At 42.9% G+C, this 24,139-nt stretch overlaps 1 protein-coding gene across 3 annotated transcripts; it reads left to right on the forward strand.

The window, feature by feature from the left end:
- Window positions 1-638: 638 nt before the first annotated feature.
- Window positions 639-23,889, forward strand: TDRP (testis development related protein). 3 transcript variants are annotated; one of them, XM_068678468.1, is made up of 4 exons: window positions 639-1,161; window positions 11,781-11,833; window positions 18,258-18,361; window positions 20,686-23,889. In XM_068678468.1, the coding sequence occupies exons 1-4, from the start codon at window positions 654-656 to the stop codon at window positions 21,029-21,031; spliced, it is 1,011 nt and encodes a 336-aa protein (XP_068534569.1). In that variant the 5' UTR covers window positions 639-653; the 3' UTR covers window positions 21,032-23,889. The 3 variants fall into 3 exon arrangements, with proteins under 3 accessions (XP_068534569.1, XP_068534570.1, XP_068534571.1); XM_068678469.1 differs by having other exon boundaries at window positions 897-1,161; window positions 11,774-11,833; XM_068678470.1 differs by lacking the exon at window positions 11,781-11,833 and having other exon boundaries at window positions 897-1,161.
- The last annotated feature ends 250 nt before the right edge of the window (window positions 23,890-24,139 follow it).

The following is a 24,139-nucleotide window of genomic DNA, read 5'->3' on the forward strand; positions in this document are numbered from 1 at the left end:
TGAGGAGTGCATGAGGGTTATGGCCTTTCGCTGGAAAACTTGGGAGTAATGTCAAGCAGGCAGAAAAAACGGCAATGGCTTTTTAGAGCACTTTCATGGTTCTTTGGGCACCTGACCCTAACTCGGAGTTCGGAATAATGGAAAAATGAGTGCCTGGGCGGGGATTTTTACAGAGTAATGCTAGCTTGTCTGTTTAACAACAAAACGAGAACCGTCAGAAGTAGCAGCTGGTGCCAAGGGCGCTACATCCACGTCGGGCCACTCGGCCACCAAACTGGGAGCTACTGGGCCTGGGGCCGGGTGCACCAGTGTCTTCTGCTCTGAGGGGAGCAGCAGTTGTGGGGCAGCGAGGTGGGGCAGGTAGGGTATAGGGTCAGTGTCGTGAGGCAGTGAGGTGGGACAGGTAGGGGTATAGGGTCACTGAGGTGGGGCAGGTAGGCGTTGGGTCAGTGCTGTGGAGCAGTGAGATGGAGCAGGTAGGGATATAGGGTCAGTGCTGTGGGGCAGGTAGGTGTGGGATCAGTGCTGTGAGGCAGTGAGATGGAGCACATAGGTGTAGGGTAACTGCCGTGGGACGAAGGGGGGAGCACCCGGGCCCGGCCCCGGCCACCTCAGCGTGTCCCCATCCCCTGTACGCCCCCGGGTCCCCCTCCATGCCCCCTTGGCCGCGCTCCCCGGGCCCGGTTGCCGCGGCGACGGCAGAGCCCCGCTGGGCTCCCCCCTTCGCCGCCCGCCATCCTCCCTCCCTCCGCCAACATGGCAGCGGCGGCGGGGCGAGGCGGCAGGTGAGGAGGGGCGGCGGGGCACGGCGGGGGGCGGCGGGGCGCTGCCGTCCCCTCCCCTCCCTCCGGCCGCCGAGGAGGGGCCGGGGCCAGGCCGGGGCTGGGAGGCGGGCTCCGGGCTGCGGGCTTCGGGCCCCGGCAGGCAGCGCTCCTCCTCCGGCCCCGGGGCTGACAGCGCGGCCCGGCCCGGAGCCACCTCCCGGCTGCCCCTTTCCCCTCCTCGGCCGGCCGCCTCCCCTCCTTCCCTCCCTCGCCCGCCATGTGGAAGCTGAACAAGAGCAGCAAAGTTCTCCTGGACGACTCCCCCGAGGAGGACGAGGCGCGGCCCCGCGGCCCCCCGCCGCCGCCCCCGCCCGCCGCCGCCTTCGCGGCCCCGCAGGTAGGGGACGGGGACGGGGACGGGGACGGGGACGGGGATGGGGATGGGGACGGGGACCGGGATGGGGACGGGTTTGGGGTCTCGGAGCCCGGCGCTGCCCGGCCCTCCGGCCACATGAGTAATCAGTTTTCCCCCGCCGGGCCCTGGGCTGGCACCGCCCCGGCCGGCTCCCGGCTTTGCAGGTGCGTGCGGAGAAGTTTGGGGCGGGGGGGCGATTTTTGGGGCTGTAGCCCCAGGTGGGAGCCGCTGGTCTCGTGTGGGAGCATCCAGCCAGCAGCCAGCGCTTCAGCTGGGAGAGCCGGAGGGCACCTGCACAGCCGCCCTCTGCCTGGGTTTTGGGGTGCTGGCTGCTGGCACGGGGCCCCCGATGCGGAGCAGCCTCCCCAATTTCCAGCAGTTCTTCCCTCAGAAGCCCCAATCGCCTGGGTGAGCCCCGGTGCTGCCCGGCCTCGGCCTCTCTCCTGCTTGTGGCCACAGGAGCCCCGTCCCTTGCTGCCTGCCTGACAGCTGGGGAGATGCAGGTAGACGAATGGGATCTCCTGTAGCAGGAGGAGTTTGGTTTCGGAGACCCCTTCATGGGGTGGAGGGGCTGGAGGTGGCCCCATGTATCTCCTGCAGCCTCTCATCACACACCTCCCCTCTCTCCATCCACGGTTCCTACCCTCAGGTGCTTGCAAACTTCCCCTGCTTTCACTAAGCTGCTGGTTTGCTGTCCACAGCCCTCCTGGGCTTGCTGACCTCCTGTCTCCTTGCCTCCCCCTCCAAAGCCAACCAAACGCTTCCAGTGAATCCCATGGACTGCTCACTGCTTCTCTTCGGCACCCACAAATACCCCAAATCCCTCAGAGGCTGCTGACCAAACCCCCACCCAGATCAGCAGGTGATTCTTCAGCCTGTCATCCTGACAATTCTGCCATCGTTTTATCCTCAACGTTAGCAGCAGAGCCTTGTTTGGGCTTTGTTTGATTTTGTCCCGTTGTCTTTACAAGCACGGGCTTCTCTTTCATTAGTGGGAGGTCTCAGATTATAATGGCAATGATTTCTGGTCCAAAAGGTTTGAGTTTTCATCAATTTTCATAAAATTCCATTCCTCCTCCCAACAGTGTCTGCTCCCAATGGCTCTGAAATAAAAGATGCTTTTTTTGGTGTAGGAGATGGCAGGGGAAAATAAATCATTCCCAGGCACTAAATGAAATATTCTTGAAGACAAATGATTCAGGAAAGTTAGCAAGGCTGGAGCCTAGATTAGCCCAGAAGCTGTCATGAAGACCATAAGCTATTAGTTGTTTTGTCTGAGTCAAGTCTGCTTCAGTTTTAAATTGAGAAAAAAAAAAGTAGTTATTGTAGAGTTTATTTAAACTTTAAGGCGTGATGGACTGTATGGAAAAGCAGGATCACCTGGTTAACATTTTAATTCTTGTTGATCTACCAAAGGCAGCATCTAGGTTGGATGTAGCTACAGTATTTCTAAAACATGGCTTGGGTCTCAAGGGTAAGGTAAAGTACTTGCTAAGCTTGTTGGAGCTGGTAAGGTTCACGGGCCTTTGCAGTTTTTGACCTGTTTTTGCTCCTGGTCGTAGGATCTGTTTTTGCTGCTGGTCCTAGGATCACAAGGGAGCGGGACACAGCAGAGTGCAGGGGGATTCAGCCACGTTGCTTAGGGCTGTGCCCTGGGGGACAGTCGTGATGCCACGGAGAAACTCTTAGCCCCCTCTGCCCTGCTGAAGTTGTAGTGGCACAGCCTGCCCGAGCTATGAATGAAGGATTTCCTCATCCAGGAGGAAAGCAACCAGGGCTTCCCCGGTTTTCTGTCTCTAGGGCAAGCTCTAAATAATTTGCTGGAGTGCTTTTTAGTGAATTAAGAAGGCCCGGCATTTGATTTTGGGCAGAAGTTTACTGTTTGATTTCATTTCCTCTAGGTTCTGTTCTGATCTGTCATTTGGTAAAACAGAAGACTAATTGTCATCATCACGTTGTGACTGATTTATGCTGCTGTATGCTGCTTGCTCAAAGCTGAGGAAGAGTGAAGGAGTTCTCTCTTGTACAGCCTCATAATTAGGACATTGCAGTGGCAGACAGCAACAGAGAATTAGGCTACAGAAACTGAAAAACAACAAACGTTGCTGCACAGAAATTGTAGTAATTGTATTTAGATATGGAAAGCTGATCTGGGCTTACTCAAGCAGACATTTGAACTTGCAGAAGTTCATAGGCTCACTTTCTGAAATAGAAGAGCTTGGTATTATCTAAAACCAGAGGTTTTGATGGTTCTGGGTTTTTGGAGTACCGAGCGGTTTGATTTTGTTCCAGGGGAGAACAAAAACAAAGTTCAGAAGATGAAGATTGCAGTGGGAGGGAACCGTCAGCCTTTAGCCGCTTTTCAGCAGGAGTCTCTGCATACATTGAAGTGCATTGAATTGTTAACACTTCTTTAAAATAGTAAGCTGCTTCCTGAGATAAGAAAGACGAGTGAGTTCTGAAACTGTACTTGTGCACGTGAGTGTGTGAATTGTATATTATTTTTTTAAGATCAAACACTTTTAGACTGAATCATAGAAGTTAGATTTAATTTATGCTCCTGAGCATAAATATTTTACGTTTATGCAGTGAAGGTTCTTTATTGGCTAGAGTTACAATTAATGCAAGAAGGCAACTTAATACATGTAAGTAGTACACGTGTATAAAATGAAATTAATGTGGCTCTTGTGTTTCTCTCCCAAAATACGCCTGGAACTCATGGTGCTGCATGCCAAACTTGCGTCCAGTTTGTAATACACTCATTATGTTTCGAACTGTAGCTGTGTTTCTGGAATGGGAAAAATGTTTGGTTGTGACTTCTGCAAGGCGATGTTTTGGCAGTCCTGCTGGGTTCTCCTTGATTAAAGCCTGCTGTAATCTAATCAGCCCTCGGAGATGTCAATGATGTGTCGATACTCCACGCAACTCTTACGTAAAGTGGCGCTCAGCTGTAGCAAATATCTGTGTGTGAGGGTGGCAGGTGGGTATCGGGGTAAACTGAGTATCATCCTTGGCAGCGTTGCTTTTCCTGTGAAATGTTTCGGATCCTTAGCCTTGACCCGCTCTCCTCCAATCGTGTTTTCGGTCGTATTCAAAGGGAGTATGTGCGAAGGCATGTTTGATGCTGAGTTTTGTTTAGACTTGCTCGGGGGCTGTCTCAAAGCTGGGTATGCAGATCTTTCGTTATCTGCTTTAATTAAGGCGTTTGAGGCTCCGTACCATTTCAGTACCAGCTTTCATCTCGGGCTGAGGCGAACTCAGACGGGCCCCGAAGGAATGGGTGGGAGCTGTGCAGCGTTTCGTGGGGTCTGCTAGAGCACTGAATGAGAGGTTTTGGTGGTGGTGGTGGCAGTGTTGTTTTTTAATTAAAAAAGTAGTAAGTGTTAATCCAGCCAATGTCTTCCCTTCACTTCCTAACCTTTTAAACGCGTCTCAGGCTTTGCCTGCAGTACTCTTTTAATTCCTTTATACTTTCTCTTCGATGCTAGCCTGCTTTTTCTTTTCATCAGAGTCGTTCTTGTGACATTTTGGTGACATTTTCCTGGCTGACATCCATCACCTGTATTCTGTCATCATTCTTGAACATTAGATTGTGGGCCTGGCAGCGAAGACTCCCCCTTGGCCTGCCTTTCTTGCTTTTCCTCCTCCTGGTCGCGTTCATCCTTCAGCAGCTTCTTGGCTGGATCCTTTATCTTCCTCACGGCCTTTACGGAGCCCTGTGGATCTGACAGTGCCTTGTGGGGCTTTGGGCTCTCGTTTTTTATTTTTCTTCCAGTTCTGAGCTACCTCACTTTCAGATTTATCTTGCCAGCTTCACACCACTGACCCTGCTCCGGGCTGCTGCTTCTTGCCTCCTGCCCTGTGTCAATTCATGCCACCAGAAGTCCTCCAAGGTGCCCATTTTCTGGTGGCCTCCTGCTGCAGGCAACATCAGCGTCCCTCCTTTTCTCTCAGCGAAGCCTGTAAGCTGAAGGCTGTCTGTGCTATACATCCATTGCTCAAATACTCAAGTGCCTAATACTTTACCGGTGCTTCCTCTATAAAGTCCAGGTCCGCTTTTTTTTTATTTTAAAATTATTATTATTTTTCTTTCAGTGTAGACAGCTGAAATTCTTGTGCAGACCCCCACTCCCCATCCTGATGGTGGTTACTTCTCCCTCAGCCCTAATACCTCTGCTGCATTTCCCCCAACCCCTAGTAAGTCCCATGGCTGATATTCCTGCTGCTGCTCACGGCATCAAGCTGCCGTTATCCTCATCCTCCTGCTTCACTTTCTTCAGTTGGCATCCCTTCCTCTTAGGACATTCACATTCAGGTTTCTAGCATTGCTTTCAAGGTTTTTCATAGCGCATCCCCTTCCTTGCTAAAGCCATGCTTTCCTGGAGTCGCGGGGACGGTGTGCCATTAACATACAAACTAAAATACCCTTCTTCCTGAGAAAGAATCAATGCACTTACATCTTTACTAGTAAAATAAGGCTACAATTTCTTTCCTTGCCTAACCAGAAGCGTTTTGTCAGGCTGCACAAGGGCTGTGGCACTGCCAGTAGAGGTGATGGAGATTTTCCATGTCTCCAAGCGGAGAGGAAGGCAGCATCTCGGAGGGAAGCAGTGCCTTTGCGGTGTAACCAAAAATAAAGCCTTCAACCTGTTTTGCAGAAACTATACTATGGAAATATTGCCATTACTCATGCAAGAGCTTTTTCTGGGAGGGATGTGTAATTTAATTGCAAATGCCATGCGTGACTGAATAAAAAAAATTGTATGTCAGATAATGTCTTTTGAGCTACCACCGGTTGGCCCATTTTTGGGATCAGAAAACAGCAAATGTGAAGTCATGGCATGGACAAGTTGTTAAAAAATGACTGTCAGAGAAATTTTCAGACAGAAACATCATTAAAATGGAAAACTTCATTGGAATATTCAAATCGTTGCAGCAATTCGAGTCAAATTGATTATCTGACCTTCCTCATTTCAGCTTTGACATTGACGGTATTTCGGTCTTAATACAGTTGTCTCCAGTTCTTGAAGCACATTTGTAATATTTAAAGTGGGGCAAAAGTAAAATCTTAATGAGCTCAGTTTCTTGAATTATTTTTAAGGTGTTTAATGACATCCTTCCAAAGCTGTTACGAGAAGCAAAGTCTGAGTGAGATGTATCTTAATGACTTACTACAGAGATACATGATAATGTGAACGGTTCATGGAATAACCTCCTGCACTGATGTAGAAACACCGAGCACGGGCATCTGCTGCTCTGATGTTTCTTTCTGTAATGTCGATAAAATGCCCAACTACAAAAGTATTCTTATGTAAATACTTACATTCAGAAATCAATCTTCTCCAGTAACTCTTGCCATTTGTATCAATTGACAGGATAAAAATATGGAAATAATCTAGATGCTCTGCTTTAAAATGTGAAGGAATGCAAAGCAATAACTGAGAAATAAATGGTTGAATGGAATGGTTTGTGAAAATGCTAAACAAGCTTTTGACAGCTGTGGATGCTGAAGGAGAAAACATCATCTTTGTTTGGATTCTTGCGGTTTTAATAGTAATTTAAAAGGTGAAAAGATAGGAAATCTGTTTTTCATCTCCCAGTCAATGTGGAGGATAATCGTTCATTACAGCAGGCTGGGACCAGGGGGATGAAAGTATTTTAGGACACGTCGGATGGGATGTCTGCTGGATCTGAAATAGTCACCTGGACCTCTTAAAGCTGGCAGCGTGGAACAAGAAGCAGTGAATGAACAGCTGAAAGTACACTTTAATAGACTTATTTTTGGTGTTTTCTCTGTGGGCAAATTACTTTCCATTTTGCCACCAAGTGGCAGAGGAGGCTTGCGGAGTGGGAGTCACTGTCACCATCAGCCACAGTGGTGTTGAGGCTGGTGGTTGTTGTAATGGGGGAGCTTTTCTAAGTTCGATGAGCAATTTGGAACACCGAAGTGTTCTGTGTAGAGGAAATAAGACAGTTTAAAATATCAAGGAATTCTTGAGAAATGCCTGGTTTAAGATTTTTCTTTGGTGATATTAATTTTCAGTTTGCACCAGCTGTCCAGATGGTTGGTTTGGTTCATTCACTTGCTTTGGGGACACAGAAATGGAAGGGTGAGATCTAGCAGCAGATGAAATATGGACAGCACTAATGAAGTGGTCTTGATCTTAGTGTAGACTTCCTCTGCTAGAGAGGAGCAGAGGAAGTTCACGGTTCGGCATGGGAGATGGGAACACGTTGCCTCGTGTGAAAGAAAGCTGTGTGTGACCGAGGAGTGCATCCTCCAGCTGTCCAGGCTGCAAACCTCGCTTCCTCAGAGGGGACATTCGGTGTTGGGTGAGCATTTGGGTTCAGTTTTATCAGTTTCTGTTTTAAAACAGTTCAGTTTTATCCCTCAGCTGTGTTAAGAGTACATAGAAAATACCATAGCTGCTTCTCCGTCCATCTAAACACGATCACAGTTGCTTCAGTTTCATTACTGGGCGGAAGGCGTGTATCCACACACTGAATTTTCCAGGTGTGTTTATGCACAGCAGAGAAAATGCGTCCCAACACCGCAGTTATCTGCTGATAACTTCCTCCTTACCTACGCCGGAGTGCAATTTGCATTGGTTTTGATTCAGATCCCACATTAGATAAGCGGAGCGACTTTTTGCATTAATAACCTGCTGTAGTCTCTGTGCCGTTTGATGTTGCAGCAAAGGGGTGCCCCAGCCCAAGGAAACTGGTGCTTTTGTTAGCTGCAGTTCCAGATAGCAATCTGCTGCTGTGATCCACTTCTCTCAGCGTGAGCCCGCCGCCTCTGGCCGGGCATGTCTACAAAGCTGTTCTCCTCTCGGTTTGTAGTCAGTGCTTTGGGAAGCTTTCCAGCTTCAGAGGTTAACTTTCAGGTGTGTGATCTCCTGAGTGATTTTTTTTTTCTTTTTTCTTAGCCATCTCCTATTGCTGAACTGCTCTGGGGGGTTGTGGAATAGTGGGAGTTAGGTTAAATTCTGCACTGGCACGTATCTCTTCAGGTAGTGCTTGTGTTTTGTTTTGTTTTTTTTTTCTCCACTTAAGCTGTACATTTGTGGTTCATACTCTAATTTGCACTTACAGGCACGATAACCTAGCCTTTAAATTACGCTCGGTCCTTGATGAGACGTGGCGGTAGGCAGGTCAGTAGGAGGGCAATAATTTGCACCGAAAAGACCTACTTTTAAAATAATGGCTTGTTTATCCTTACGTGCCTTCAGCTTTGACGACTAGTATGGGTATGGTAGGGAGGCTCCACAACTGGGTAGGGAAAATCGATAATGTGCCATTTCATGTGCTAGAGCAAGAGAAGGGCACGCAGGGTGAGGTGATGCTGTTATTTGCCTTAACTATTCCATGTCCAGCACTTCTCCTCTCAGACCGAGTTATTAAAGCGAACGATCTAAGGAGACTAATTAATTACTTTACCACAAAGGAAGCTGAGGGAAGTAGATTACAATTTTGATCTCTGTACAAAAAGGTTTGTGTGCTAGTTGAATTAATCCCTTGAGTACCTTATGGTTTGCAGCATGTCCAACAAAAGGGCGCTTGTTTCCTTAGGAAAACACGCTGTGCATACCAGCATTCCCGTGCCAGAACTGGAAGGCTATTCAAGTTGATCAGCATTTCCCACTCGCCTGAGCATTAGGTTGCCTATTTCATTACCACGCACTATAATGTAGTCCACGTCTTTCTTTTAAGTTCAAGTAAAAAATGAATTGTCGTAATTGTAAACCACTTAGACCAAAACACGCTGGGGTAGCTTGTAAATGTTCGCAGTGACAGTGTTCGTTATGCAGTGCCATAAAGCAAGTTCATCTTCACTCTTTACAAGTACCTGTACGTTCGGCTGTCCTCTTAGTAGAGGGGGAAAAAAAAAAGAAAGAAAGAAAATTAAATGGAGCCACACAAGTCAGCGTGTGCTGTGGCTGTCTCCCAACGTGCCGGTGCTCCCATCACGCTTTCTTCCTGCCATGCTTCCCTCTGCTCTCCTTAGCCGGAGGTCTTCCAGAAAATGTGTAGAAGTCACGTCTCTCGGAGATGGTTAAATTCAAACCTACTGGCGCTGGCTGATTGAAACTCGATTGGTTTCAGTTGTTGAGTTACGTGGGACGTACGGATGAATGTCAGATGCTCACCAGTTGGCCAACTCTTCCCCTAGGCAAGGGGTCTGAAAAGATCCCGACCTTCTGCAGGGGTCCCTGGCCTCTTGATAGGTCTTCTGCTCTTGAGACATGTAGTTTAGGCAGTTGATTCTCAACAGTTGAGGTTTTCATTACTTTTTGTCTTCCTATTTCACATCTTTTAACTTGGTGTTGTCCTCCAACACACAGCCCTGCCGTGCGTGCTGCTGCTGTCAGCTCCTGCCTCACCCTGCAGGAGAGGCACGTTGTGTGCCCACGAGCAGTAACACACGGACGTACTAACAGACACACGCAGCCCTAGCTCTCTCACTTGGACAAAAACGTTGCTTCTTTTTTATTTTCAACTGTTTATTCCGAATTACAACTTTTATCAAAGGTGATGTTCCAGTTTGACGGTGCTCCCTAGCCCCACAAGGTGCTTGCTGTGGAAGCTGCTTCACACTTCTGTTTCCTCATGCTTTGGCTTGCTGGAGGCTGTGTGCCTTCACACTTCCATCTTTTCTCCATGCTCTGTCATGTTTTTAAAATCATTCTTAAGGTGTTTGCAGAGCTGGGCGAGTGGAAGTGAGAGGTGTCCTTCCTCTGGTCTGAAGGTGTGAACGTGTCTGTTCTGGAGATGGGGTTTGTGCTTGGTGCAGCTGGCGGCTTTGCCAGCTCTGGATGTCTGAAATCATTTTTCCTCTTACCATTTCACGGAGGCTTTTCCATTATTTTTGGTAAAAATTCGGACAAATGAGTTGAAATATTCTCTAGCTCTTAACCCTGTGCCAGAGCAGAGATACCATCACGTTAAGGACGTGTTTGTGACCTCATCCAAAAGAATGAGAGGTGACAGTGTTAAGGAGAAACGAGAAAACTCTTGCATTTTTTTTTGTGGCATTTCCTGTTAAAACATTGCCAATGATCCAGTGATTTGCTTTTTAAATTAAAAAAAAAAAAAATAGTAGTTGAATTTAATTTTAGAGTACAGCACAGATGTGAACTTTGTCATGTTTGGTATCCCGTCTACAATAATACCTTCCTGTGTCAAAGACAGCTGGCTGAAATCCAGAAGTTAAATAACTTGGTGAGGTCTCCGGGAAGCAATATTCTCATTTTGGATGATTATAGGAGTTCCTGACTTTGTGTTCTGCCCCAACAAGTCAAGCTATCTGTCTGCAGATCATGATTTCCAACGCAGAGTTACCGCTGAGCTGTAGTGTGACAGTCCTTGTGCTGCTTCTAGAAATGCTCCCAATGCCATCCTTGTCCCTTGGATAATATGAACTATTGCCTAATATCATAAAAAAAAAAAAAATCACGTGGGATCTCAAAGTGGTCTCTCAGAGAGGAAGCTGATGGATCCGGGCCCCTGCATGACAAGGAATAGCTGCTGCTTCTCCTGCAGGCTGCCTCACCTCTGCGCGATGCTGAAGATGCAGAGTGACTGCGGTCACGGAGCTGGGCGTTTTGTGTGTCTTGGCATGTGTGCGTGCAGAGGTCTGTGCTTTTGTTTATATGGAGTTACCTTAAAAACACGGAGCGTATCAACTCCTTAGCATTTGCTGTAGTTGAAAAGAAGGGAGTTGCTCAGATTTGGGTTTTGAAGCAGTATTTGGCTGATGTAAGAAAAAAAAATGGACAGAAGTAACTGCAGGGGATTTGGGGGATCTGTCACTTCAAAGATGCTTTCCACAAACCTTTCTGTTGTAATTTTTGTCAGTTTTCTTTGGAATTGCAGTTAAGTAATTAAGTTATAGATTGTTGTTCTTATTCTGTATTTGGGGACTATTTGTATATCTAAAGAAAAAAACTTCTCATTAAAACACAGACTGAAAATGTTGAAAATTGTGTAATTCCTGTATACTGTGCCCCACATCTCCTATCTTTCTTTAGCCCATGAACTGATCTTGTTGTGTCTTGAGGACACTGTTGATAGTATGATGGCTTGAGTGCACTGAGATACCAGTGTATTTCAGAGATGGACAGAACCGTTGCCTAATTGAATTGCCTTCAGTGCCATCTTCAGTACTCTGGTTTTCTTCAGAAATCTTGAGTTAAAAATAGAGGAGAAAGGAATGTGGGCAAAGGTTTGCCTGTTAGTTAAGGAAATGCATGTGGGTATATTTTAGCTCTCTTTTGGGCACTTTATTTTATTTATTTATTTAATAATTTATTTATTTATTGGTAGGGGTTTGAATCTATGTTTTTACTTCTGGTACATCATTTTTCATCTTTCTAGCTGGGGTTCTGATAACATTTTGTATGTTAGTAGTGGTCTTTGCTTAGTTCTGCATTGTGACCATATTTTGCAATTTTCTATTATGATGGGTTGAACAGAATAAAAGCATTCATGAATACTATAAAATATGTTACTGCTAATTGTCCTGCTGAAACTAACTATGGGCCTTTCTTTTTTTTTTCTTTTATCTTTCCCCCCCCTTTTCTTTTTTTTTGAGAATAAAGACCAGTTTCTTCACGATGAAGTTCCGTCTTCAGTATCACAACTTGCAACAAAGGTAAATAAATACCTGTAATACTTCTTTGGAAGTGTAACATGCTTTATGTCATACACAGTTCACTCTGTGTGTGTTAGGAACTCACCTGTTTATCATGTACAGCTTGAATTAAGGGGCTATTTATGTACTTTATTGATGATTTTATAATTATGTTTGATCCTTCCTCATCCTGTTGTGGATTTTTCATTCAAGTAATAATAGCAGTGTAGTAGTTAATTAGAAAGCTGCTTTATTTCCTTTCGCTGTCGGGGAAAAAGAAATGTACCTTAACCATTTTTGTTCTTTCACATATATTAAAAAGCAAAGCAAAAACAAGAATCCACGGGAATAACTAAAATGAAATCTAAGGAAGTACTAAATATTAGCTGTAACAGGTGTTGAAAACATAGTAGTAAGTGAAATTTTTGTATGTATTCAGTTACACTTGTAAATCAACTGGCTCTCTGACCACAAGAGATTAAAGACTTTATCTTCTATCTCTTTCAGAAAAGTAGGCATTTGAGTTAATTTTTTATTTTTTTTACCTTGATGTGTGTCCAAGACTTTTTTTTTATGTTCTTAAAATACATTGGTAGAAGATGAAAGAACTGGAAGTTGTTATGATATGCTAGAGCTTGTTTTGAAATTCCATAGGTATAGAGAAAAGCATTTAAAAATAGTTTCATTAGAGTAACAGAAGACTTCACATTAATATGTATAAAGTGAACATCTGCCTCTGTTACTTCTTTTTTGTTCTACTTCAGATGCAGCATGATTTTTCACCGAAAATCGAAGTGTAATTGTACTATATCTTTTTCAGCTTTTTAGAAGAAAATATGCGTTCTTTTTGATGGAAACATAAACTACTATTTATTTTATTATAGGTGATGATGTATGCTAAGGAGAAGAATCTTAACATTAATCTAATTTTTCTTGGAACTTTTTTGTCCATTTCTTATTTATTCAGGAAGTCTTGCTAAGAGTCAAAAAAAAAAAAAAAAAGTCCTCAGGCAAACTACTGAGCTGCAGTGTTTTTCTGTTGTAAAGCAAAATCCCCTTGTCTTGAAAATGTATTCACAAAAAAAAGCTCCTTATCCTTCACATCTTCTGTTTCTTTATTGTTGTTTCTGAAAGCACTTCTGTATTTCATTTGGTTGTTCTGTCTTCTTAGAAGCTGTCAGTACAGTGGTGCCCCACAACTTCTGAAATCTTTAATATGTTAATAAAAGGCTGATGAATTATATGTGTGGCCTTTTCAGTATGTGTGTTTCATGAATAAAGCAGTTTCCATGTTGAAACAGCACAGTGAAGAACAATGCAGCTCTTGAGGAAAAGAGAAGCGAGCTTGGTATGTCTGCCCTCTTGGGAGATAACCTTTATGGGATCTTAAAGCCTGACTTTTAGACCAATTCCCATTCTCAGAGAAAAGCCTCTGACCTAGGTTTGAAGGTGCGCAAGTGGGAGCTGGTCCTAGTGGATGGAGATGTGGGTTGCAAAACATGATCATGGTTTTACTTGTGCAGACAGTTGCCCACCTGGCAGTGAGCTCACACTGACTGTAACACTAAGGGTTTCTCCTTCCCTCTTCACGGCTCAGCTGAAGGGTGGGCATAGCTGGTTAGAAAGCCTCGTAGCCTGAATGCTGAAGCTGGAACCCGTGTTCATGTCGCTGCTGCCTCTTGGGCCTTGGCTAAGCTCATCTTGGGGCTGACCAAAGTGCTGAGGTCTGGAGTTACAAGTACAGGGGCATTGCCTACTGTTGTTATTAGGCCAGGTGTTGAAAAGAGGCAAATTTTGTTCTTGAGAAACAAATTCAATCACTAATAACAGAATTGGAGATGCTGGGAAATCCAGTGGGGCCGAATTCCAGCCTTTCAACTTGTGCACCCCAGAAGAGAGTAATTGTTGGCCTGTACTCCAGCAGAGTTGAGAAATTTTCCTTCTCTAATTGCTTTGATGTCTGGGAGACAAATTTTGAGGGGCGGGGGGTGTTTTTTTCCATTTTGAATTCTTTGTTATTTGAGTTCTTGCATGTTATGAATAGGCTTCCTATAATGTGGGAACAACGCTTCTTTAATTAAAGCTGATTGACATTTTTTTTATTATTGATTGACATTTTTATTATAAAACACTTAGTTGTGACTTTATTGAACTGTAAAGTACTTATATGGAAAATTCCAGCTCTGGCTTTTAATTTTCGCCTCATTTTGCCAGGGGGAGGAGGGAGGGAAGCTGCAGAACAAACAGTTGTTTCTTCTCAGTCAAGGTTGGGAGAAAAATCCATTCTTCTTGTTTACATTAAAAAAAATAATAATCTGCAAGTGTTTCATGGAGTGCCTCTACTTTGCTGAAGGATTTTGCACCAGTTGTCAATCCTGTGTGAAAACATTTGTGAAGGTCTGCTAAAAACTTGGCCAAAATATAAATTTCTGGAAATCTCATTTCGTTCATGCTGAGCAGAGACTTTTTAGGGATTAGCTGCTTAACTACACAATGGCACTGAACATGCTGGTTCTCACTGCAGGTATGCAGAGCTCAAAATTGCTCTTTTTGGTTGCTAAGTCTCTAGACGTGTGGCTTGTAGCCCACGGAGAGTGACTTCTGTGGCTTGTTGGTCAGCAGTCAAGAAACAGAGAAATCTAACCAGAATTGCAAGGACTAGTACCCATTCATAAAGCACTACCGTTTTAGAGTAGTACACACTCTAATCACTTGCTATGAAATGTTAACCATTTACCATATACCTCTAACATAACGTCCCAGATCCTTTCTACCGTTCTTCGACTTGATTGAATTCTACCCTTCTCCCCCCACTCCTCAGCAACGTGTTCGTGCACATTTAGCTGCTTTCAGTTGAGTTTACAGTTCTCTTCTTGATTATGTGTTCATCTGTACGTCAAGATACATTTTTTGCAACATACTTTATCAGTTTGCTTTTAGGACTCTTCAACTTAGTATATAATCAGCTATTAGTATTCCTTGTTCGTCACCTTTTAGCTTAATTTTTCATGAACCTTCTTGCCATCTAGTGGAGCTTTAATTATGAATTATGTGCTTTTGACAGTAAAATTAACTGAAAAGTCATCTTAGTGGTGCTTCTCTGCTTCCCAGTAGACTCTTTGACTGTTCGTGTAATACTCATTGCCTGTCCACATAGTATGGGAGGCTGAGAGTCGTGTCAATCTTCTGAATTTGTTGGTGTGGTTAAAAGTGGTATATTTAAAGTCATTCATTTGTAGTAATGCCTCTCAAGTTTACAGGAGACTTCCAATTTAAGGGACCTGTCCCTTTCCGACTTTCAGATGTACTTGATCTATTAAGTTTGTAGACATTTGTTTATACATATTTGATCTGCCCCTGTGAATAGGGGCAGCAATGCAGGAAAACCTTACAGTAAGGGTTGAGTTTGTAGAACGAACTGATGGGGGTGAGTTTGGGGAAGCCACGCTGTACATACAAGGCTATGTGGAAGAAAGATGACCGTAATTTTCATAGGGTGCCTGAATTGATAGAGTAGTTGCTGCTACAAAAAGAAATTTCTGTTGCCCCTAATCTCCATGATCAGTTGTTCATTGACATCTTTTAATGAGCTGATTCATACCATGAACCCACAAGGATGCAAAAAATGAGTGGTTTAGATGTCTGCTGGCTTAGGGAGATGAACTGGTTCCTGCAGTACCAAACCATGGCATAAGGCAGGCAGTACAAATGTGAGCAGGTGATGGACCGGGTCTGCCCTTTCCAGCAGCAGTGTCTGGTAGACCAGCTCTGCCATCTTGTGAACCTCCTCTCCAGGAATCTGACAGATGGGCAGTGATGCTGAAGCGCCGGCAAAGCGGAGGGAATGGGAGTGAGGGGGAGAAACAGCAGACAGTTGGACCAGGGGTAGACAGACTGCATCCTTTACACGATGTTCTAGAAGCGACCACTCGTACTCCAGTTTCGAGAGACGCACTAATTAAATGGCAGCTTTTTTATGGTAAAGAAAGTACTTCGTAAGCTGGGACTTACTCTACTGAAGGGGAAGAATCTGTGCTCTGGGCTTGAGACCTTTAGATGCCTATTTGGACAGAAGATGATGGTGCTTTTTCAGCAGTCTGCCAATTGATGGTTTAATTTACGTCTGTATTTCACTTCTACTGATCCTTCTGGGTGATTGCACAGGGCCTTGTGCTAAAGATTTTCACGACCTGAAATGGAAGATAGGGGAGAAAGTTTATTAGTGGCTGTTCCGACTGGGGTACTCCATGCTCCCATACTCAAATGAGCATGAGACCAGTCTGTAATCATACAGTACTGAAATGGCATCTTGAGAAGTTTGGCATTTTTGAAGAGTAGTAGACTGCAGCATCCAACCTGGTCCTCTAAAGGCTTAGACTTTCCAACATCTGATGTTAGAATTGTAGTCCTTAGTTGTGCTGGTTTCTTTGCAGTCTCTTATGGACCTTTCACTTGTCTACTTGTTTTGTTTATATAAATTTTTACTTTTTTTTCTTCTTTTTTCTTAAGCCTAGAGTTTTGACTGTCCACCCAGCGCTATCCTAATGTTGTCAGTCAGGTTAGATTTTCAAAGATCACCTCCTCCAAGCCTCAAAATAGTCTATCCTGTCAACCAGGGAAAGAAGCAAAGGTGACAGGAGGCCTGTGTGGATGAACTAAATGCTCCTGGAAAAAAAAAAAAAAGCATAAAAAGGAAGTATTCAGGACATGGCAGAAGGTTCAAGTGTTGGGGGTGAAACATAAAGACATTGTCTGAGCATGCAGGGATGGGGTTAGGAATACCAAAGCCTGTGTGAAGTTACATCTGATGAGGGGAAGAAAGGGCAACAAGAAAGGTTTCTGCAGGTGCCTTCTGCAGTAGGAAGAGTGTGAAACACTCTTGCACATTCACTGGGCACCTGACTCTTCTCAGTGGTGCCCAGTGAATGTGCAAGAGGCAGTGGGCACAAATGAAAATGGAAGAAATTCCAATTAAACAAAATTCGTTCTCACCCTGAGTGTGGTCAAGCCCTGGAACTGGCTGCCCAGAGGTCGTGATGTCTCCACCTGTGGAGGTGTTCAAAATCCTGGGCAGCCAGCTCAAGCTGACCCTACTTTGAGCAGTGTGGTTGGATGGATGATCTCCAGAGATCAGCCTTAAGGGCTCTGTGATCCTGTAAACTTCAAAGCAGTGGACACGTGTCCACTGACTCATGGAAAAAAAGTACTTCTAAAGTTTGAGAATATGAGCTGGTCAGTTACGTATAGAGACTTTGAAAATTTTAGGAGTACTACTTCTGAGTTTTGTGTAGACATTTGCATCATAAAAGAACTACAAGTGGCTTGATACTTGAAGGCTATATCAGTAGTTTATTTTCATGTTTTCATAACGTTGCAAAGCTCTTGAAGCTGCTGCATGTCAAACTAATGGTTTCAGCGAATGGTGGCATCAAGATCTCTTCCCTGGGTTGTACCTGCCAGCAGCTACAGTTGGAACTATTCCAGCTGTAAGGATTGCAGCAGGCTGTTTTGCAGATTTTTATTTTTTTTTATTAGGTGGCAGTTGCATGACAGCCATGGTCAAAAAGAAAGATCACGGTCTTAAATTCTTCAGCACCTAGAAGAAGGCTTCTTGAAGTAGGAGGGAAGTATTTCACCTCTTCCTTTGCTTAGGGTTGCATTCTGTAGTATGGTACCACCGGGAAGACTACCGAGAGGGAGCTCGTCACTCCTTTTCAGTTGAGTGGAAAGATGCTTCAGAGTGCCAGCACCAGTGAGGGCAGAGCTAGAACGGGAGGCTTAAATGTGGTAGGCAGAAGTTGTGGTTTTACTGTTGCACATCTCGGGGTTCTTTCAGCTTAGTCCATTTTATATCCACTAGGCTTTGCAGAGTGAGTTTTTGGAGAATCACAGGATGGCTGAGGTTGGGAGGACCTCTGGAGGCATCTGGTCCAACCCCTGCTCAAGCAGGGCCACCCAGAGCAGGGTGCTCAGGCCCATGTCCAGGTGGCTTTTGAAGATCTCCAAGGAGGAGACTTCAAAAATATGTTTTGACTCCAGACTCAGTTGTATCACATATTACCGAAATATGTTCTACTTGGACGTTGATGCTGTTTTATGGATTATTCTGCCAGTGTTTTTGGAAATCACAAATAAGTGGTGGAAGTATGTCTTAAAGTTTTAGTAGATCCATCATGGGATCCCTGAAGCTGTAAATTGGTAGATGCTGAAGGAACAGTACAGTGCTGTGTATGGATTTACCGATTTACACAGAGGTAGGAAGTGTCTACAGCTCTCTCTGCAGACACTCAACCCACTCCTGTGCAAAATGAGAGCTTCCATGCTCTCAGCTGCACAGCACAAGGGAAGGAGGACTGGTGCTGCTCCTCTGCCACCCAAGCAGCCCTGCTCTCTGCCTGAAGTCTGTAACACACACGTTTATGGATGTGTCTGCTTCTCTGCATAGGTTCAAGGCGCAAGTTTCCGGGGCTGGAAGGAAGTGACGTCTATGTTCAATAAGGATGATGAACAGCAATTGCTAGCAGGATGCAAGTCGCCAAAATCCAAAGGGTGAGTTAAATTGATTGTTCTGCCTGCTCTAAAAAATACACAGACTGGAACAGAAAATAGCTCTGCAGAGCAGTGAAGGCAGAGGCTGAAAATCAGTAGTGTTCGACTCGTGGAACTTAAATCACTGAGAAAGGTTTATGTGCATTTCAGAATTATTCATTGCAAGTTTAACGTGCGTGCTATACTAGGAAAGGATGGATATTGTTGTTAACCTTTTTAGGTATGTCAGAAAGAAGGGGGAATTTAGCTGCATAATCCATCTTTTTTTTTTTTATTGTAGAACAGTAAAGGTTTATGAGTAAAAGGGTCATCCACGTTCCCCTTTCCTCTTAAGGATTAATTACAGTTGAACTTAGGAATTCCTCTTTTTTACGTGCTTTACTCCCTCTTTTTGAAGTCATGTCTGCACCTGAAAAGGTTAAGTGGTGTACCTGTACCAGGTTCTGCAAACCTTCCCTGTTGGAGCTGAAGTGTTCACTTTGCAGTGCTGCTGCTGCCGTGGCTAGGGCATGTTCCTGAAGAGGCAGACCTCTTCCCAGGATCCACTGTTTTGCTGTTACAGCTAGCACATGTAGGCTTTACCCAGCTACCTAATTACCGTGGTTACAAACAGGCAGAAACATGCTACCCAGCAGTGCAGGTGTTCAGCCAAATAAAAGCTTTGCCGTAGTATGTTTTGTTTCTGTTTTACATTGAAATACATTTTACGCTGAAATACATATATTTCAGTACGTATGTGTATGGGTAGATGCATGCATCTAGATATAAAAACATTTAGAATACAAATACATGAATTTCCTTTTGAGCCTGTTTGATTAAATTACCCAAAAGTTCCCTGTACAATTTTATGGGTGTTAAGATGTGAAATTCCTTTAAGGATCCTTTGCAATTTATGCTGAAGATAAGAGTGAAATAACCCAGGGAATAATGCAGATACAGTATGAAAACCGAGTTCCCATAAATGTGGAAAGGGATTTTTAGTATTCCTATGAAAATTGGCTGTATTTTTAGTTTATAATCATATGCCCTGATGTTTAGTTTATTTTTAAAGAAAAATGCAACTTTTCAAGTGCTCTAGCCACAAAATACAAGAGTGGTTGGAGTCTGTGACTGGCTTTAGCAAGATGAGAATTCTGAAAATGCTAAATTCACTGAAAAACTCACTGTAAAGGTATTTTAAAGGTATTGCTTCTACTTAAATATGATAGTATGGAAATCCTTATGTTATGTTGATGGAAACAAGCTCTTTAATAGAAATATTTGTAAAATTTCAGTGGTTGTTTTATCTGAGGCTAAAGAATTTGTATGCTAATTGTAGGTAATTCTTTCAATTTGTTGTTTAGCTTGTTGAACCCTGAAGGTTGTTTGTTTCACCACTGGTATTCAGCCTTTTGTGTTCTGCTCTTTGGTTACATACATAGCCTGGTATATAAACTTATGCATAAATACTTGACATTTTGTATCTTAAATGCTCCTCACTGCAAATATGAAATAACTCAGGTTGAAAGTTCTTAATGAGATAAGAAACATTATCATGAATGAGCACCCTTTCAAATGTCTCTGGGAGAGAAACTAATATGGATTTGGAAACAGTACAAATTGTTATGTTGGAAAACAACCACACAAGGGTTGTTTTTTCTTATTTGGGGGAGGGGGATTTGGGGATTTCTTTCGGAAATGCAAAACAACTGTTTTCAAAGTACTGTGCATATCTTTATAGACACCAGAATTTTTTTTTTCCTAAAGTCCTAATACTGTAAATTAAAAATTTTATGATATAACGTGTAACTGGAAAGGTTGTAACAGGTATATGAAACTGAGGAAAACAGTGAGTGAGTATTCAAAGCTGGTGGTAGACAGAATATTTACATAGTGCTTCTACTATCGTACTTTTGGTTTTGGTGCTTGCTTTGTTTTGGCTGAATTCCTAAATTGTTCTAATGCATGCTAAAATACTTCATATGTTTCCAGAGGCAGTTCCAACGGTAATTCATTGTGGGGTAGGTGAGGTTTATGATAATAGGAAGTGGTCGTACTCAGCCTAGTTCAGATTTATCGCTGCCAGGCTCTGCTGGGCTTAGCCTTACGTGAATAGGAAGGTGTTTTTCCAGAAGACAGCAGTTATAGATGCACTGTCACAGAGTGGTGGCTGACTTCTTTCGTGAACATGCAGAGCTAGCTTTGGATAAAATTCAAGATGCTTCTTTTTGATTAAACAATCTTTTAGCATTCATTACTATAGAACATCAATTGAATGTTATAAATAACTGTTACATACATTGTTAAATGAAGAAGTTAATCACCTCATCATTGTTATTTTCTAGAACAAACCTAAAGTTAAAGGAAGAGATGAAGTCAGAAAAGAAGACAGGTTTTTGGGACAGTTTGGTGATAAAGCAGAACGTCCAATCCAGGAAACCAGACGAGATTGAGGGATGGGAACCACCACAGCTTACTGCTGCTGACTCTGCCAGTGACGCAGCAACTACTTTAAGTGACTATACAGCCTGGTCAGGCTGGGAAGATGAAACCAAAGGCTCCACAAAGTACACAAACCTGGCCAGTTCAGGAAACAGCTCCAGGTGGAGTATCAAATCAGCTGGAAAGCTGGTTAGTATTAGACGTCAGAGCAAAGGTAACCTTACTGACAACTGGGAAGAACTAGAATGATACTGGTAATGTGAATTACTTTATAGATAAGAACAGAAAGGTTCCATGATTTACTTGTATGTTTAAACCAAAATCAAATCTGCTCAATATTGCACCTTTATACAGTACTTTGTTTTATTCAGATTGTTACAAATTTTTGCTCGCCTAATAGTAAATTTTCTTATTACATTGTTAAATAGCTATGTTTTCCACACTGAAAAAAGTAGAGAATCTATTTTGTGCCTATATTTCACATTCAGACTGCAGTACGTTGGGTTGTTGGTTTTACCAAAAAAACAAGAAGTAATTCCTTAGTGAATGTATACACTGGTTGTAAATTTGACTGCCTTATGTAGGAACTTCCACTAGCTCGAGGTCCTGTTTTTTCCTGGTATTTGAGGGTCACTCAAAATGTTAGTTTTGATGCTGTCCCTTTTTAAATAAGAATATTGATCTGTAGCTTGCAGGAAGAATGCTTATACTTGGTGGACTGTTTTCCAAATCTTCAGCCTCAGCATATGCTTCAGCTTGTGCACACAAGATGCTCAACTGTCACACTGTGCTGTACTGTGTAAGAAATGGGAAAATACTACTCTAAGGTAATTCTTTCCATTACAGGAACTTCACCAGTAGTCAGGTCAGATGGGTCTTCCAGAGTTTTTTTGTTTTTTTTTTATAGTGAATGTTGTTTGACAAAGCTTACCAGTTTTTAAGATGCATGTCATGCCAAAAATAAAAATGATTGAAAATTTGGAAAGCAGTAGGGGGTAGAGTATAAGATCTTGGTATTCAGTATCTGTAGTCCTGAATCTAGGGATGAGTTGCTTCTTAAGGAAGGGCAAACGTGTTCATTTTTACAGTAGCTGACCTCTGTTTCACAGTTTTTTCGTTTCCTACTGTCTGTTGCCCTTTCCCCACTCCTCCCTCCATAAGCAGTGACTGAACCGTACCCTGACATTTTGGGATAACTGAGCCATTACAGGTATGTGCATGCACACAACTCGTGAAGCATTTTTGTTATAAAGCTCTGTCTTATTAGCTACTGATGCTTTCAGTTTTGGTAAAAGGGGGCGAAGTGTTGACCTTGGGATTTGACGTGTATATAGAAAACTAAAAGTGCCTCTTTCTAGCATATTCTCGCTCATTATTAGTACAGCCAATGTCAGATTGGTTTCCACTTTATTTATATGACCGACAGAAACGCTGCTTTACCATTCGTGGAAGAAAATAAAACCAAAAGTCCCACAACAAACATGACCAGTAGGCCTTTTCTCTCCGGATTGTTAATCTGGTGTAACTGAACTGAAAACTTGCTGACTGCCTAGCAGCATGGCCAGTACAATAGGAAGACCAAGTTACCATTGGAGAGAAAATCAACGTTTTTAGAAAGAAACACATACCTTTATATTTAATGGAAATCCTGCAAACGTATTTTTGCAAGAAGCTGATGAAAAGGGATGCATGCAATTTTCTTCTAAGCTTGTACCTTGTTTCTGTTACTGCCACATTATTCCTTTCTTAGCGCTCTTTCTCCTCTCTCCTCCAATTCATGTGTAGTTTTCTGGCTTATGGCTTCTGCATAGCTATTCTTTGGAAATTCCTGTTGAGATGTGCCTGGAGGGAAACGAGCAAAATGGCTTTTTGTTTGTTTGTTTGTTTGTTTTCTGTTTAATAGGATGATAAAAGATATTGTCCTTAATTTTGTATAGAAAAATGTTGCTGTTTTGGGCTACAAAACAGGATCTTGAAACTTGTATTTATAAAATTGGCATTATATATTAAATAAAATACTAACAGAGGAGAAAGGGTTAGCATTTATACTGCATCATTTAGTCTGTGAGTAAACTCCATATTTGCCTTTGGCAAGTATATATGCTGAGGTTAATTATAGGAAAGAATTAGGATTCTTGGGTAAAGTATGCTGCATTTTATAGTTTACGGAATACCCTGTAAGGCATGAGCTAGTATTTAGTTTGGATGTTGGTGCTGACATAAAAGAACAGAAAAAGATCTGCTGGCAGCCCTTGATATTTTGCTCTCAGAGGTGGGCTGAGGACTTTTAATTTCCCTCCTGAAGAAACTGTTTCTACTGTGACCAGTAAAGGTTTGCCTTGCACATTATACTGTCAAGTGCCTGTTTCTCACCTTGATGATGTGTTTGATGCACAGCTTAGCTGCAGAATTTTTCAATTTGTTTTTAGATTTATGACAAAGAACATGCTCACAAAGCTGAAGTCTAGCATAAAACAAAATTGCATCTAAGTGGGAAATTGAAATATGTAAACTTAAGGTATGACTCTTAGCGATGGAAGTTTTGGTGTGCTTTTTAAGTGATACTTCCTCAGAAATAATCGTTCTAAGGATGAACATTATTAAATTTAATATAATTTATTGTTATGCTTTGATAATGTATTTGTCTTGAGAACTCACCGGCGTGAGCTTTTCTTCTCTTATGTTTATAAACTTGTCTGAATTTTCAGAACGGGGTCCCCTTTTCTTTTACCTTCTTTAAATGCTTAACTACATTACACATTTATGGGCTTAAACTATACACGGCTCCATATGTGGAATAAGTGTAGAATATGTCCCTTACTATTTGTTTTGGAATTGCATTTCAATCTCTGTGAAATGGTTTAGAAGAAGATAGCATTGAGATTGTATAATAAGATTGCACAAAATAAAATATAGTTTATATTGCTTTCTCGTAGCCAATCTGCATGATTGTTGGCGTGGTTTTAACGGGAATTAAAAGCTTTGTGTGGCTGTAACTAGTCACTTAACTCTCAGCAAAGTTTTCTGAGTATTTTTATTTATTAGCATCATTTGCAAAAAGAAAAATAGTATTTTCCATATGAATAAAGATTTAGTTTGAACTGAAATGCCTTACTCTTTGATTTATTTAATTTTTTGTTTTATTGATCATATGAATTTGTTTCCACCTGTGTGGATGTTACTTACATGATTGCAGAACATGGCAAAGGGAGTGAAGCTGTATTTATGTGAATGCAGTGAATGATGCCATTTCAGAAGCTGCAACACCCTCGATTTAAAGCTTCACCCGTTGCTTTCATACTGGGAAGAATTTGTTAGCTTTGACAGACTGAGTATGTTTTGCTTTACTGGTATTTA

This window comes from Anas acuta, chromosome 3 (genome assembly GCF_963932015.1).
Source record: "Anas acuta chromosome 3, bAnaAcu1.1, whole genome shotgun sequence".
Classification (NCBI taxonomy): Eukaryota; Metazoa; Chordata; class Aves; order Anseriformes; family Anatidae; genus Anas; species Anas acuta.

Coding starts and splice junctions, on each gene's coding strand:
- TDRP (XM_068678468.1), top strand. CDS start 654: ATGCCCCCTTGGCCGCGCTCCCCGGGCCCGGTTGCCGCGGCGACGGCA. Junction 11,834..18,257: donor TATCACAACTTGCAACAAAG/GTAAATAAATAC, acceptor TTCTCTGCATAG/GTTCAAGGCGCAAGTTTCCG. Junction 18,362..20,685: donor AAGTCGCCAAAATCCAAAGG/GTGAGTTAAATT, acceptor GTTATTTTCTAG/AACAAACCTAAAGTTAAAGG.